This window comes from Sparus aurata, chromosome 21 (genome assembly GCF_900880675.1).
Source record: "Sparus aurata chromosome 21, fSpaAur1.1, whole genome shotgun sequence".
NCBI classification, from domain to species: Eukaryota; Metazoa; Chordata; class Actinopteri; order Spariformes; family Sparidae; genus Sparus; species Sparus aurata.
In genome coordinates this window covers 19,029,390-19,045,481 of record NC_044207.1, presented here as the reverse complement: position 1 = coordinate 19,045,481, position 16,092 = coordinate 19,029,390, and the positions used below count along the sequence as shown (strand labels likewise).

The following is a 16,092-nucleotide window of genomic DNA, read 5'->3' as shown; positions in this document are numbered from 1 at the left end:
CAAGTACAGACGGTAATTATGCGCTTGAACAGTAACATCTGAAGAGTGAAAATAGATGTCAGTGACAGACTTATAGTCTACATTCAGTGACTCATATACAGACTGATCATGCTAACCTGAAGCCTCAGATGGTTCGTGTTCACAAATGGATTTTTTTTTCATCTTGAACGAAGCCGCAAGAAACAAGATGAAATACTTGGAAGGTGATTTGACGAACCATCTGTCTTTCGCTTTCTCTCATGGGATAACTTCACCCAGTCAGAGGCAGAGCCTGCTGGCAAATCATACTTTCAAAGTCAGTCAAGCAAAAACATCTCTCCATCGAGAAAAGCCGTCAGTGTTGTTCTTTGCCCTTCTTTCAAAATGAAATAAACTCTCCAGTCCTGATATAGCTCTTGCAGCAGCCATGCTAACTTTTTGACGAGCAGCCACTGTTGTTTTGAAACTAACGGTCACTTCTCTCACTGGTGGCCACACCTCACCGAAGCTGCCAGAAGTTCCTGTGCATTGCTTAAAGATCTCTTGCAGGACGTTTTGAGCTGTTATTTAAATTCAAAGATTTCGAAGTTTCCGAACAATGCCTTTAACGACAACAAACACCTGTTCTGGTTCTCTGTTTTGCTGAAATCATACTACGTCATATTTTTGGTCTTTTGTGATGATCATTTTATTCTCCTCTGTGATTATGACGTAATGACTTTTTTTTTGTTATGACCTGCCAAGAGACATAAACGCATTAGACCTTGTCATTTGTGATTTTCAGAAAACTTCAAGGGGCCAAAGACCAGCTTGAGTGGTCAACCTCACCAACATGACATGTTTGCAACACAGTTTCATGAATGAAAGTCAACTTGTAAGCGCTCTCGCTCGCAGCAACAACCTACAAACGATGATTTGTCTGTGAGAATTACCTTAAAATACCCGGTTTTACTTCTCAGGCTGGTACACACAGAGGTCTGCCCCTCAATTACACAGATAAACTGAGCTTTTGTTCCCGCTCTTTGTCTTCAGGTACAGGGTTTGCCTCTCTGTTTAGATTCAGATTAATGATTGAGCCTTCTGGGAGAGTTTATCTGGAGTACCTGCGTAATGTCCGGCGTTTACCAAGGGAAGCGTTGTCTCGACTGTTTGATGAATGTTTACTATCTCCTCTGCATTCACACACACACACACATTCACTCAAACATGCACGCACTCTCACACAGGAGTCCATTCTTTCCGCCTTTTTCGGAGACGCTGGTTAGGCATAGCAATGAGATATTGGGCCAGCGGAAGTAAGAAAGAGGCACATTCATCACCAGCCTCGAGTATCGGTGCACCCACACACACGCACACACAAACACACACATACACACATTTTGCCTAGCAGAGGTGGTTCATGCATTGCAAATGAATTAGTCTCTCAGTAACATTGTTCAATATTCCATTCATATGTTATCATCCAGGGGCAGTGCAGATACAGAGTGTGTGAGGGTGTGTGTGTGTGTGTATGTGTGTGTGTGTGACCGACCTCTGTAAAACTGTATTTACCATGAACACGTCTTGAAGTTTGTTGAGTCATTTAGAGTCCCTTGAAGGAACAGACGGGCAATTTGTGAAATAATCCCTTCGATGATTAGACCGCATCTATTTTGAGGTCTGTACTGTAAATATGATGCAGCAGGTTAGCTTAGCTTAGCGTAAAGACTGGAAATGGACCCTGGCACTGCCCAGCAAGTAGCCTACCAGCCAGGATCCACATACCAGCATAACCTCTAATTCTGACTAATACGCATGTTATATCTTAGTTGCTGAATCCCTACAAAAACCAAAGTCTAAAAGCAAAAATTAACAATTTTTGGAGGAGGTTGCGTGCTGGATTACTTTTTGTTGGAATGTAACTACTGCTCCAAATAGTCCGGTTTTTGGAACAAAAGGAGGCTGTCAACATGCTGCCACGACCTGCGAAAGGGGTGAAATAACACGGACACCTTTGGCTCGGTTCTCCTGTCCCGACACCATTACCATGCTGCAAGTTGTCATTTTTTTACACTTTGGTTTTCGGGTGGATTAAGCAAATGAGATATGAAATGTTAATTGACGACTTAGAGATGCTAAAAGGCGGATTTTTTTAACCTCAATAGGAAGCCAGGCTAGCTGTTTCTCACTGTCTCCAGTCTGTGTGCTAACCAGCTGCTCAGAATAGCATCACATTTATCACATCATTCTTTTCTATCGAAGGTAAGAAAAGCAATTATGCATGTTTCCGAAAGTGTTAAACTGCTCCTCTGAGGCACTTCTCTACAACAGGGTCAAGTGGGCCGGCTCAAAATACATGACACCGGAACAAAATAACCCTTAGAAGCTGGTATTACGGGCTATTGTTGAGATCCTAAACCAGAAATGTTTTCCTGTGAGACCCCTCGGTGGAATTAAAATAGAGCTTTACTTAGCCCAGTTAAGACTCAGCCTGGAAATCAGGCTAATGAATATGTAACGAGGACTGTCTTTGTCTCGCCCTCTAACTCTCTAAAATGAAAGTGAGACCAATAATTTTGAAATGCTGCACACTGCAGCCTACAGATTGAGTGCACATGTATCTGATATTCTCTGTATGTATGTGGGGATTAGTTTATTGCATTTAATCTCAGCCAGATTCATCCAAAGATTCCCCCCCCCCCCGTTCTCATTCACTTAATTTTTAATATCAGTACATCTTCCCCCCTCCATCTGTCACTCTTTTTTCTCAAATATATATTTATCCCTCTGCTTATCTATTCACCCATTTTCGTCCCTACCATCCAACCTCGTTTTAGTTGAAAAACCACCTGCTTTTTCTCTCCTTCCCATCCTTTTCTTGTAATTCTTTCAGAATTCGTTTTTCTAATCCTTGATGGAAGTCAGAGAACATGTAATTCTGTTTATATCTTATTGTGTTATATTGTTTGAGGGAAAGATGCTCGACAACGTTTTGTCCTGCTTCCATTCATGCCAATAAAGCTGTTTTTGATTTGATTTGCGAGAGACCGAGGGAGGAAGCGTTGCAAAGAGAGAGAGAAGAGAGATCCTCGCTAGTCAGTTCTGAAAAGGCTCTGTAGACTCAGTGGTCCATGTCTGACTGAAGTGTCAACTCCAGCTGTATGTCCGAGCATATCGTTAATAAAACGTCTTTCTGTAGGAGTCCGTCACCGCTGTCTGTTATTGGCGCACATCAGCTTTTTCTCTGTACACAGATTTAAAAAAAGAAAAAGGCATAATTAAGACAAGAGTGTTGTAAACATGCGGTTAGACGCTCACCCACCGTGGCCTCATTTCCATCCTGACTGGCTGCAAACACTGATGCTACTACTGCTGGTGACAGCAGAGTTTGTGTTATGAATCTGTTTTAATGCCAATGAGGTTGCACAAAACTGAAGTGAAGCAGCAGCAGCAGCAGCAGCAGCAGCTCTGTGTAACTGTCTGACACCCTGTGTGAATTATTTTTTCGCTAAAATCAGAGCAGATTCTAACGTAAGAGCAGATTCTGATGTAACTGTTGACTCGCAGCCAATGGGGAGGGAGGTTACACAATGCAATAGCACCGCCTGTTGGCGGAGACTCTACTGTCCATTCAACACAGTCTTACAGAACTGTTTCGATTTTATTGACCAAGTAGATTACACAGAATATGACAAACTGTAGACTCTTTACATCCTGTTGGTTTAAAATAGGATTTTTATATAAGCACTGATGCTGTAAATAATCGATTGTTGTTATGAAGTGTTATTTTTTGTCTCTTATTACGCTAAATGAAATGGGAAGGCAGAAATAAAGAAATGTTGTTTTATATTCTGCCTTTAATCTTTGTGTTTTTCATGTGAATTACTGAATTATTGTATCAGACGTGAATCAAGTCACTTGTTCCGAGTCGCAAGCATGTCCAAAGTCACATAAAATGAACACTGTCCTGTAGATAATGTTTTCTTTAAAGGGCTCTATTTGACGTCATTATAGATGCAGGCATCCCCAGACACACAAGCCTTAGCTTTGTCACTTCATACTTGCTTTGGACCTGAGAGTTTGCAGGCCTTTTTTCTCCATATTTAATTCTTGTGTCTTGCGAGGAGCGATCCTCTCAAAAGTAAAACAATCCAAGAGAACACACGTCCACAGTCGGTCCCACAATTTCCTGTACTTCCTGAAGCATAATTTGCATGTGAAATAACCGAGACATCGCAGCGCCCGAGTAATCAAACACATTTGAACGCCCACACGAACGCGCACTGGATTCTTCTTTAAACTTTTGCAGCGTGGTTTCTAATCACTTTTCCCCCTTGTCTCCCCATTTTCCCTATCCCACCCCTCTCTCTTCATCTCTTTGTCTGTCACCCTCCAGATTTAATAAAATACAGAACACAAAGAACACGATGAAGAAGGACGGCATCAGCTCTCTGACCTACAGAGTGGTTCAGGTCAAGAGGTACCCTCTGTACACAAATATCTCAGTGGAGATCGGAAAACCACCACCCCGGCCTTTCAAGGGCTAGAGAGAGACGAGAGGAAGACGAGGGAAAAAGACGAGAAGAGGAGATCTTATTGGAAGGAAATGGAGAGGACACGTACCCCAAACATCTGGACAGATGTGGGAGCGAAGGAGAGGGGAAACAGCCACAAGCACATCATGGTCTCTTTCTCCCTCTTTACCTCCGTCTCATTCTGTGTGTGTGTGTTTTTTTTTTAAAGATTACAGCCATTTCTCAAACCAGGACTCAGGCTCTTTCCTCCTGCAACTTTTTTTCAAGCAGCCAGTGGCTTCACACCTCCTACCGTTACCAATCAGTGACTTCACAATTAACAAGTGTGGACCAAAAGCTCCAATATCAGCAGCTGAAACTTGAGAGCCCTTCGGTTTTCAATCGTTTTGCAGACTGGAGGGCATCCAATGACATATTGACAGAGGATATCGACTGGACCTGTTGAAGGAAATTTCATCCGAAACTGAATTTCTGGACAGCATCAAGTAGAATATCTTGGAGTATATGACAAAGGTCATATTGACAAAATGAAAAAAAAATGGGCTTTATTCATGGAGAAATACCTGTTGGTTTGGGAATGAAATGTCCTGAACATGTCCAGTTCCGAGCATTCACAGTGACGGTCAGGAGAGTGGGTATTTCCACTAGAGGAAAGCTGTAACATGAAGTAAATATGGTGACTTGCAGTGAAGGCTGTGACTGAATCTGATGGATTGCATATCAAAGAAATCTCTCTCTCTCCTCTTGGCAAACGATGCTAATAGATGGTTTAATATTGACATTTTTGTCAGGGGAGTCTCCTGTTTGGATCTAATTACTCAATCAACTCCTCCGGTATCAATTAATGAATGTGTATTGTGCCTGCATCTACTCGCAGAAGACTCAAAAACAGTGCTGGGACACGCTGATAAAACCTGTTCATCAGCAGCAACGGACTCCTGAGAACTCTCTTTTTGTTCTCTTTTTTTATATCTAGACTTAGACTTTGGAAACGGAAACGGACTCTTCGGAGCTACGCAAAGGTTTTGTGACTGAAGCAAAAAAATATTGAAGAAAGGGTTTCTCCTGTGCTGAATGCAGTGTGGTGGATCTACCTTGGGAATGCATATGAAATCAAAATTGAGGACCTGAAGACGACAAGGCAAATATATACTGACAGCTCAGTCATGATTGTTACCCCATGTGGCACATTACGGAGATTAGGCTCCTGGAAAGGTTTCTTTTTCACCCCATCTGAAGAAAGATAGAGGTTTATGGGGTTAATCTGGGCTTTAAAGGTACATGTTTGTCTCTACAAGATTCAAATAGCTTGAGTTACATTAACATTCCTTGAGGTACATATTAGATTAAGTAGAGACATGCATCTATGGTGACACATCATTTTACAGGTCCAAAAATAAGTGAGTATGTGGTAAATACCAAGCTACATATTTGTTCCTCCAAATTACCTCAAAATTTCAATTTCTGAATTTGATTCTTGGTTATGAAGTTGGGTTTGTTGGTATTTAGCAATTAATGGTTGCTAGCTATAAAAAGAAAAATGTTAAAAAAAAGTTTGACTGATCTGCTGATAGGACAGAAAATGGTGCAAAACATACTTAGAAGTTGAGCAAAAGCTAGTTGGAAGTCAAGCTTCAAATGCTCATTTTCCATTTAGTAGCTGCTGGGAGAAAGTTAAAGATACTAGTGGGAAGTTAATCCAGCACAATCAGCAGATGTTAACCAGAAACCAGTTGGAAATGAATCTGCAACAACTCATTTTCATTAAGTGACACGCTGATCATTCATGCAAAAATATGATCAGCAGAAGTTAAGCAGAAAACAGAAACCTCTTATTATAAAACAGCAGAATATTATAATTAAATCATGTTGGTTTAAATCAATTTCATATGTTTTTTTTGTTACCTACCACCTACGTATCATGACATTTGCCAACATGTAAAGTGTAACTGCATTTTTTTCATAAGAAAATCAGCTGCTGCTGTATTTTCTGAACGTGCGTGGGACAAGTGGGGTTCAACATCAGAAATGAGCTGTCAGGATAATCACGTCTCATGATTTACAGGAAAAAAGCTTCGTGGATCCAAAGGTCATGTTGTTTTACAAACAGAGAGACGTAATACATTCTGGAGGTCGTTTTATAACCTACAATGTAACTTGGAAGTCAGATTGTTTTGTTATTTTTAAAAGGTATCACAATTCATTAAAACACTGTTGATACTATTACTATGCCATTTTACTCTCTGTGCTGTCTTTTCCTCTGATCCTTTGAGAAAAAGGCCATCATATCTGGAAAGAGGAAATTATACAGTGAAAGTCTCCCACTGGTGGAAATTGTGAATTTGAAGGTCGCAGTGAGAAGTTATTAACTGAGCGGTTTGAGTGGCATCTCTGTTGCTGCTTCGGATCTTATCATCATCAGCTGTCAGTACTGCATTGAGGGTGTATTTTATCGCGCTTTCATATTACATAAATGAATCCCTGAACAGATGTTGTTACCTTTTCTTTTATAGTTTTTTTAATTTAAAAACTTTTTTGTGTCTCACATGAGTTTCATAACTCTCCCTGTGCAAAAAACGGGACCAACAAAATCTTCGATCATGCCTTCCTTCATCGCTTTTCTCCCTTTTGTTTTCATTTTTCCTTATCTCTGCTGTTGATGCTATTAATGTTGACGCCTAAACACCAAATTGATGCCTTCAGACACAAAGGGGCAGGGAAGGTTTGTCATTTGTTTTGGGTGTAAAAAAATTGGGAGTTTCAAGATGAGCGATACAGAAAAGTGTTTCCGCTTCGGTCAAGATCGTGTTAAACCTTCACAAAAGAAAACGGACGCACAACTTGTGTGCAAATGCGGTAGCTGTTTTGTATACTTCCGAGCATTTCAGGGCTTTTATTTTGGTGAAAATTGTGCATTGTTGGCCTTCTCCTTGGTCAGCCTTGAGGCAAAATGTTCCCATCTGTTTGGCTCTCTGTTATCTTCGCCTCAAGCCTGTTGGAAGGTATAATTCCTGCTCTCCGCGACGCACTCTCCCTGCCACACACACTCATTCCCACTGTCATCCGTCTTTATCTTCTCTTTCATTGCCTTTTTCTTTCTTACTCTGCCAGTCCGGGCTGTGTGTGTCAATGGCACTCTGTTGTGCTTTGTGGTGGGTCCACTTCAGGCACAGCTGTGTCTCACAAGAGCGCCTCTTCTTTCAATAGATATCGATGGGGCCTCTCTTTGTGTCTCTGAATCTGTGCCACTTACTGTATCTTTACTTTTCTATTTATTGCTTCCCCACGAAGCGCACAGCCTCATTTTGTGAATCTCTCTGTCCCCCCTCTGTTTTCACTCGCTCCACCACCTTTTCCTTTTCACCCTCGCTCTTCCCCAGTTTTGATTGAACTCTCCCGGCGAGTTTCAGTGTCCTCGGTAAGCAGACTACATGCGGAGAGGTCAATACAATCCCTTCTTTGTACTGTTTACAGCATACCCAGTGCAATATTACAGATTTGTCACAGAACTGCCACATATCCTGCTTTTTAAAGTCATTGTGTTGCAGAGGGGTGCGAGGTGATAACATTTTCAAGGGTTGGTATCAGTTTGTGATGCAGTCATGCTTTTTTTACCCATCAAAATGGATTTCTCCATCTTTTGCCTCTAATCCGCCAATTAATTTTAAGTCCTTCTAATCAGTTCACGACAGATAAAACGACTGCTGTTAGTTTGATTGGTACCATACTTACAGTTGTTAAAGGGGCACTCCACGGTTTAATGTTCTTTGCTTCCACAGTGTTCGGTGACTTTTTAGAGATCAGAATTGTCAAATTTGAAACAACAGAGGCTAATATGTCCTGAGTTGTAGTCCAAGATCCAAAAAACACTAGCTCCTACATTTCCCACACCTGGACAGTGTCTTTCATAGAAAGTTGCGTGGAGCCGTTTTTGGAGCACTTCACTGCGTTTAATGGCTCATGGGTATTGCAGTCTTTAGAACAAAGGGCAAATTGCATGTCTGGAGGCTTTATTGCGATACCAGCCAAGTAACCTGAATAAATCCCAGCAGTTAACTTTTCTGCAAACCGCTGATCTGCCCTCATTTGTACGTGTCATAGGCTACTTACCATATTGACAGGACATTGCTGGTCACTGTTTGTGGCGACCAAAGCAGGTATTTTAAGCCCAAAACATGATCCTTCCTTATAACCAAGTTGTTTTCCTGCCAGGGTAGTGACAAGATAAAGAATTAACAGTTCAACCAAAAAAGAAATGTAAAGTTCGACATATCAATAGGGTTGTGTGATTCATGAATCCACTGAAAAGTTCCTGATAAATTCTACTGTCAGACTTGGAGACTAATTATTGCAATATTTTTTTATACCTCTATTTTGTTATTGCACCGTGTTGTCGTGATGAAGATGTGGATATAAAGACAACACATGTACTGTATCACAGTATAATAACATTCAGAATATATGGATGTGATGTTGGTTAATTGCCTAACCCTATTGGAGCCTCTTAAAACTTGTTATCACATAAACTTGTAGGACTATGACATTATCAGGAAGAGTCCCATATTTCTATGTTAAGTAACATTGAGGATATTGTTTAAATAAAGGTTTTAAATAGGAATACATGCATTAAACCTGTGGAGTGCCCCTTTCAAAGATTCTAGCTTCATCAAGGCTACTGTGACACATTACAGGCAACCTCCTATGAGGACGGTTACATGAGAAAGAACGAGCTGAGGCTTCACTGTTATTGGACGAAGTGAGCGCTGTAGAGCGAGACATAGCCCTGCTGTGTATAAAAGGTAACTTGGAATATAGATGTAAAGATCAGCAACAGACACTCCAGCAAAAATGGTATTTGAAACGTTTCCTTTACTTGAGAATAAGCTGCGAGGAGCGCTTGATGTTTCTTATTGGACTTTTGATGCCGTTCCAGTTGTCAAGCGAACCTCAGGTGGTCCAAGTATTTGAAACGTGTTTTTTCCGAATACATTTTTCGCTCGTCTGCTGCAGAGAGCGGACAGGACTTTCAGGCCCTGCTCGGGCAGTTTTTAAACATTTACTGTATCTCTAGCTATGGTTTTTTTGTACATTGAATGTTGAAAATGTTATATCTTATATAGAATGCATTATGTCATATCAAACCTACTTTTTCTATACAATCAATAAATCTGATGGTTAAAGATTCAACTGTGGTGCTGTCAGTTCTTTGTGTGTGTGTGTGTGTGTTACTGTGATTGTTGTTTGTCTCACTTGCTCTGCTTGATGGATAGTAAACTTCGTAATAAATTAGATTTCACCTGCAGACTGGAGTAATCCCACAGCTTTCTCATGTAATATCTGCAGTTTTAGCAGCTGTGTAAGTGTTACTCCGGCGCGGTCCCAGTGAGTTGAAGGACTAAAACGCTTACCACCCTATGTGATTGCATTCATCCCGCAGCCTTCCCAATAGTATAAACGTCTCTTTAATGCAACAAAGTGAAGGCGTCTCTTCGTCTCACCCCCACTTTCTTTTGTTGTTTTGCAGGGAGCACTACCCCTCCCGACTGTCAGCAAAAAAGCTCTGCAGGGAAATCAGAGTGGCATCCTCTCAGAGAGGAGCTAGACAGCAAACCTGCTCAAAGGAGCAAAGTGAGGGGGGAAGTTTAATGGACATGAAAAGGGTGTTTTTATTTGGAAATATTTTACATTAGATGTTTAATTGAACCGGTGTGTACATCCAGCATGACTTGTGGTTGTTGTTCACATCTGTTCCCTTTTATTTTAGGTAGTACATTGTAAGTCGGCTTTAAGGAATAGTTAAAAAGACAATTTTGGCCTTTTGTGAAGGGAATTTACAGAGAAGACTGACACCTCTCTCATGTCTGGACGATAAATTTAAGGCTATACAGCTAACGTAGCTTAGCGTAAAGACTGGAAATGAGGAAAACGGCGAGCCTGGCTCTGATGAAAGGCAACAAAATCCTCCCACCAACCTCTGAAGCTCCCTTAATGACATGTTGTATCTTGTTTGTTTAATCCGATTATAAAGAACATAAATATAGCGAGAAGAAACAGGCAGCACATAAAGCGCCGTACTTGTTCTTTGAACAGATTAAAGGAGCATTTTCTTACATAAGGCCAGTGTTTGTTTAACATTAAAGACGTCTGTGTACTGTGTTGCGGATGTCTACTTAAGTTTAATGAGCTGATGCCAACCAGTTAGCCCCGGTGCCCATCCCCTTGACGGCACAACTTTCAAGTAAGCCCGACAGCCCCCGTTGTTTCAGCTGGCAGACAAATGCCAGAACAAAATTACCTCACGAAATGCCAGGACATGAAATAATCAGACTTTTATTTTCCTCACCTAACAGTAAAAATACAACCGTACACCTTCTGAATTCAAGTTTCTCTCTGTAACTGAACTAAGACGAGCTCAATTTCCTCTCTGACTCATCGTAAAATAAACTTAATTCAATCGTCATAAACTTGAAAAAATCTCGACCAAGCAGTCTTGGTTTGTCTTTTCCAACATTTGTTTCTGGCTATACGTGCCGTATCTTTTCTGGCCACATTGAACAAATTACCCCTTTAAAAAAAATTAGATGTACAGTGTTTATTACTGAGCTATAGGGGTGCTTGTTTGCGGATTTTGGTGTGTTTGGACAGAGGCAGGCTAGCTCTTTCCCTTTGTTTCCCGTCTTTATGCTAAGCTAAGCTAAGAGGCTGCAGACTGTAGCTTCATGACATCAATCTTCTCATCTAACTCTCATAATCCCAAACTATCCGTTTAGCCTTGTTTCTTTGTAATTATGCAGACATTAAAATGAAAGATATGGAAACATAGCTGTCGTATTTTATTTAGTCCCCTTAGAAAATGTTGAAAATACAGTACAGGTGTATTCAGTCTTAAAGTATCCTCATAAAATAAGATTTAAAAGTTGTCCGTAACCATAAAACTTGCATAAAGAAGCATTTCACGGAGGATAACGGCAGTTGGGATGACATACTTAAATCAGCAGCAGCTTGGGAGTCTTTAATATGCAGTAAAGAGTAAACGCCATTATAGGCATTATTATTTTTGGTTGTCATTCAAAGGTCCCTTGTGATTAAAATGGTTGATAATGACATAACAACAGGAAGAATGTGCTGCATATAGACCTATGTAAAAGGATACTTCATGCTACATTTCATCATACACTACACACTCTACACATTCTTTCTTGTGGAAAACTAATAAAGCGGTAAATTACAGATTATTGCTCCGGCTCAACAGTTTACACAAGCAAATAACGTTCCATTAAATGAAACCCTGTTTTCAAATATCGCCCGTGTCGGCAGCTACTGTACAGTCAGACGCTGGGCCGTAGTCTCATACATTCTATTTCAATTAACATGGAAATTGAACTGCAGAATTTATAGAACAGTTACAAAATCGTAAATTGCCTCGCTCAGCCACATCCTACTCTAAATTGCATCACAGCTGTGCAAACAATCAGGTGCTGCATCAAACCGTGACAGGTCAATTACAATTTCTCATCATCCAATACTCTCATTGTTGCGTTGTTATGTTGCTAGTTGTTTCCCAACGCAAGTGTTTGGAAATTAAAATTAAGAAAAAAACCTCCTGGGAAAGCATCTCAGATAAAAGCTTACCAGTCCCTCTTTCTAAAAAACAAAATGGTCTAATCAAAGTTTTTGAAGAAACCGTGGAAAGGGAGATAAAAAATTAAAGGTTAAACGTCTTGAGTGCGGTGACCTTTCAAGGGTCAGGTCTGTTTTATTCTAGTTCCTGTCAGATTTATCCAAGCATGGATTCTCTGCAGTAGTTCGAGGGATCAGGGTGTTGAAGCCCTGCAAAAATCAAACATTTAGTGTTTGCATCACTGTTGCAGTCCACATTATTAAAAAGAAAGAGTTACAATCTGGCTTTCATTGGTTGTCAAAGACTACCATACATCCACCCCTCTTCTTCTGGTGGGATTAAAATCGGTTCTTCGTCACATATGGCCAGATTAATTTTAGTAGGCTGCAGTAAAATACTTGCTGTTGGGCCCCTTATGATCGTCTGCCAAATCTCTATCCATTTTATATGTACCAACCAGTATGTCTATGCTGGAGAACAGTGACGCTACCTGGCCACAAGTTTTCTGTGCCTCAGTTGGTTAGTGGTAAATTGATTATAGACAACTTTGTTCAGGAATACGCACAACGGAACTAAAATAAAAAGTAAGAATACATAATAACGCAGTCGATACTCTAGTTTGGTCTTCAGATTTCTTTAAAAAAAGAAAAGCAGTTTATCAAATTGCGGGGGAAAAAAAGGCTGACATTCAGAGGGCACGGAGCTTTGATCAGTCTGTGAGTCAGCCTTGAATTTTGACCTTGTTTGCAACATGCAGCTAAGGCCTGATAGAGAGCCGGCCTTGTCCACCAAAGTGACGGACCAGTGGGTCTCATCTGTATTCAGGAATCTCGGTCCTCGTGGAAAGGCAGCTGATCTCTTCTGTTGACTTATTAGAATGATTTTTTTTGGTTCTTGTTCACTTCCGTTCCTAAAAAAAACTAGCATTACCGCTGACACGTTCAGCTGCAGAGGAGGGTTGGCAGGTGTAGAGGTGATCCGTCATCTGGTATTGTACGTTTTGTATATTAACAGCTGGTTCTCTGCAGACAGAGTGGATCAGTTTTTCCGAGTGGACAGTTGCTCAGGTGTACAGTTCTTGAGGCGGGAGCAGGTGGCGAGACGGTTCCCCTCCCAGTAGCCGGCATCCTGGCCGTCGTGACAGCGGCACTTGGTGCAGGAGTCGACCCAGATGGGCTCTCCTGCGGGGATCACCTGGCTGCGTGACGCATTGACGTAGCAGTTAGGACCTGGAGGGGGATGAAGCACAGAGGCAAAAGTGACTGCAGCTGAACAGACACTACTAAGTGAAACACAAGGAGTAGAGTGGACAGTATGCAGGGAGGTTGAGAAGATAAGCCTCCAGTTTTATAAGTTTTGCTTTCTACTTTTCTTTTGCTATTTTCGACTCACCGTCCTGACATTCAGGGCAGCATTTCCCGGGCTGGTAGACGGGGTTGACACATGGCGGAGGGGCACAATCTGCAACTAGACAGCGGGCAATGCCATCGTTGTCACAAGTGCACTGCTCACATTCTGATGGCTGGGAAAGCACACACACACACACGGACACACAGAGTGAGACTCAACATGGATCATATATCTAACCAGCGCCTCTCACATAGCCCTCTTCCTGCCATCTCAAAAGGGGGCGCCATTTACCTCCAATTCCCTGCTGTATACTCAAGTTACACACCAACATACCACAGTGTGATGCACTGGTTCAGACTTTTAGAAGAAAAAAAACACAAAAAATATATATCGGTATATAAGGTTTCTTCTCTCACACACTTATAACACACAGGCTTGGAGAAATTGTTGGCAGGTCTGAGCATAATCTTGACAAGGCATATTTGACTGACGGGGAACAGTAGTCACAGAAACCTCCATGAAACTTACCAAGAGCCCTGAGTTTACACATAAACAGCAGCTCACCTTTGCTTCTGTGAGATCTGTGTGATAAACACTTTGGATATTTACATGTCCTGGGTATTCAATGTGCTTATAATGCTTTTTAAAATTATATTTGAAATAATTTGTGGTGTTCCTGAATAATTTATGTTGGACTTTAGTCCTATAGGCCTACTGCACATACTGTCTATGCAAACATCATGTAGTCAGTGTAGTAAAAAGAACCCCAAAGTCATACTTGGCAGTGACTGGGTGACACTGACCGATATAATTAGTACTTAAAAAGTCTTAAAGAATCTGATATTTATTGTACTTAAGTCTCAAAAGCACAAGTAAAAGTAAATTATACATGTATTTACATGTATGTATACTGTTCATATTCAGTGTTTTTCTGATTATCAGAATCATTTTTTTCTTTATCTGATTGCTGACTAAATACATTAATTCAAAAGTACTACACTGCATGTTTGGCTCTGACAGAGCATTAGAACTGCAAAGTAAAGACTAATTAAATGTACCAAATAACTGTGGTGAGTAAAAAAGTACAATATTGGAGTTTTTGCAGTGACATTTAAACCATTTCTAAATGTATGGCGAACATCAGAGTCTTCAAAAATGCTGCAGTGTTTCATTTTGAGATGGTACAGACTGACATTTTGAAATTTGGGGCAATTTGTTGTCAGCTCTGTAGCCTTAATGTAAACTAAAATAAGCTCAATTTTTATCAAAATTACAAGCCGGCACAAATAACAGCACAAATAACAGCACAACTAGACTTCTTGCCAGCAATTGCTAATCATTTTGATCTGTGAACCCTTAAAATGAAAAGACCCCCTAAATCCCAGGTTTTTACCCTTATAGTGTGAACATGAGCTGTGAGATAGGTAGGTAAGTAGGTGGGTAGGGGGTGTCTAACCCTTGGGACCTGACCACCGATATGGTGCCACAACAATCCTAGTATAAGTTTTGTTGGATTCTGATTTTATATGAGAAATGATAAGAACATTTTCTTATCCCCATCTTTGCATGTATTATCGCTTTGAGGCTTACCTGGAAGTTCTGCCCCAGTTCGTACACCACCCCTCGGTACTCGCACCCTATCTTCTCGCACCTCGGGCAGCAGTCGGTGGGGTAGTGGCTGACATGGATGCACGCAGCCGGGAGAGAGGTGCACTCAGTGCGGGAACATGCGGAGCCCTCGGAGGTGCACTCACACTGGGTGCAGTGATCAGAGTCGAGAAAATACCATTCCCCCACGAAGTAAATGCTGCCGTTGGCCTCGCAGGTGGTTTCCTGCTGTCCGGCGACCGAGAAGCCCGAACTGGCCTGTGCGCAAAGCAGCAGTGCCAAAACGGCCGTGCGTATTGTGCGCTCCAAAGACGGGCGCTCACTGAAAACCATGATGATTTATTTGATCCACCTCAAAAAGTTAAAAGGCAAGTCAGTGAAGTGAAACATTCACTGCAGTCCAGCTGGGATTTGGCAGACAAGTCAGCCCAATTTTACAAATATGTTGGGTACATCGTTACTGGACGCGGAGATCCTTGGCGTTACCTCCGTCCTTCTTCCACAGTGGTCTGCTGGGGCTGTGCACCATTCCACACGGAGCCCGGAAGGGGGTGGAGGTTGGGGGCATAGAGAGGGAAAGTTATATGCACTGCCTGAGGGTTCACACGCCAGTCTAGGCTCAATATCCCTCCTCCCCCAGCGTAACGTTTTGGAGCATATTAGTTAAGACTTTTCTGAGCGCACAGCTGGTCTCGTGTGTAGTCACTTAAGCCTACAAAGCATAGAATAAGCATTTAGCTAAATGTATTACTTTACCTCAATGTTCTTGAAACGTTTTGCGACTCTCTTTCTTCACTAAAACACACACGAATTGTCAATCAGTGAGGTTAAAGCTGTATACAGTCTGAGAGAAAACCTCCGAGTAACCTCGCGATACTTCCGCATGGCAACCGGAATGTTGCCCTTGGATACCAAAACCTTGCTAGATTCAAGGAACAAAGGTGAGCATTTCTTTCTCTGCGAACGCAATTTTACAAACTTGTGTCGTATGACAACCGCGCAGTTTTATGGTTTCACTGT

The 16,092-nt window shown here is 41.4% G+C and overlaps 3 protein-coding genes across 3 annotated transcripts in view; 2 read left to right on the top strand and 1 right to left on the bottom strand.

Moving 5' to 3' along the window:
• The window catches only part of b4galt2 (UDP-Gal:betaGlcNAc beta 1,4- galactosyltransferase, polypeptide 2), a 178,262-nt gene extending 168,582 nt beyond the window's left edge, over window positions 1-9,680 (top strand). Inside the window, exon 8 of the mRNA XM_030402127.1 lies at window positions 4,355-9,680. Coding sequence (XP_030257987.1) covers window positions 4,355-4,505 — 151 coding nt within the window. The 3' untranslated portion in view covers window positions 4,506-9,680. The remainder of the gene's footprint in view (window positions 1-4,354) is intronic.
• A 1,616-nt stretch (window positions 9,681-11,296) lies between these two features.
• Window positions 11,297-15,956, bottom strand: LOC115572484 (von Willebrand factor C domain-containing protein 2-like). Its single transcript, XM_030402615.1, has 4 exons — window positions 15,829-15,956; window positions 15,055-15,590; window positions 13,507-13,636; window positions 11,297-13,343 (listed from the first exon to the last, which is right to left on the bottom strand). Exons 2-4 carry the CDS (start codon window positions 15,403-15,405, stop codon window positions 13,153-13,155), a joined length of 672 nt encoding a protein of 223 aa, XP_030258475.1. The 5' UTR covers window positions 15,406-15,590; window positions 15,829-15,956; the 3' UTR covers window positions 11,297-13,152.
• Window positions 15,895-16,092, top strand: part of ccdc24 (coiled-coil domain containing 24) — a 23,411-nt gene continuing 23,213 nt past the window's right edge. Inside the window, exon 1 of the mRNA XM_030402614.1 lies at window positions 15,895-16,013. The gene's annotated coding sequence lies outside the window, so the exon portion shown is untranslated. The remainder of the gene's footprint in view (window positions 16,014-16,092) is intronic.

What these genes read in the sequence shown, in the direction of transcription:
- LOC115572484 (XM_030402615.1), bottom strand. Translation starts at nt 15,405, where the DNA reads ATGGTTTTCAGTGAGCGCCCGTCTTTGGAGCGCACAATACGCACGGCC. An exon ending in AACTGGGGCAGAACTTCCAG is followed by an intron (nt 13,637 to 15,054) that starts GTAAGCCTCAAA and finishes GTGCTTTCCCAG; the next exon opens with CCATCAGAATGTGAGCAGTG. An exon ending in CTGCCCTGAATGTCAGGACG is followed by an intron (nt 13,344 to 13,506) that starts GTGAGTCGAAAA and finishes ATCCCCCTCCAG; the next exon opens with GTCCTAACTGCTACGTCAAT.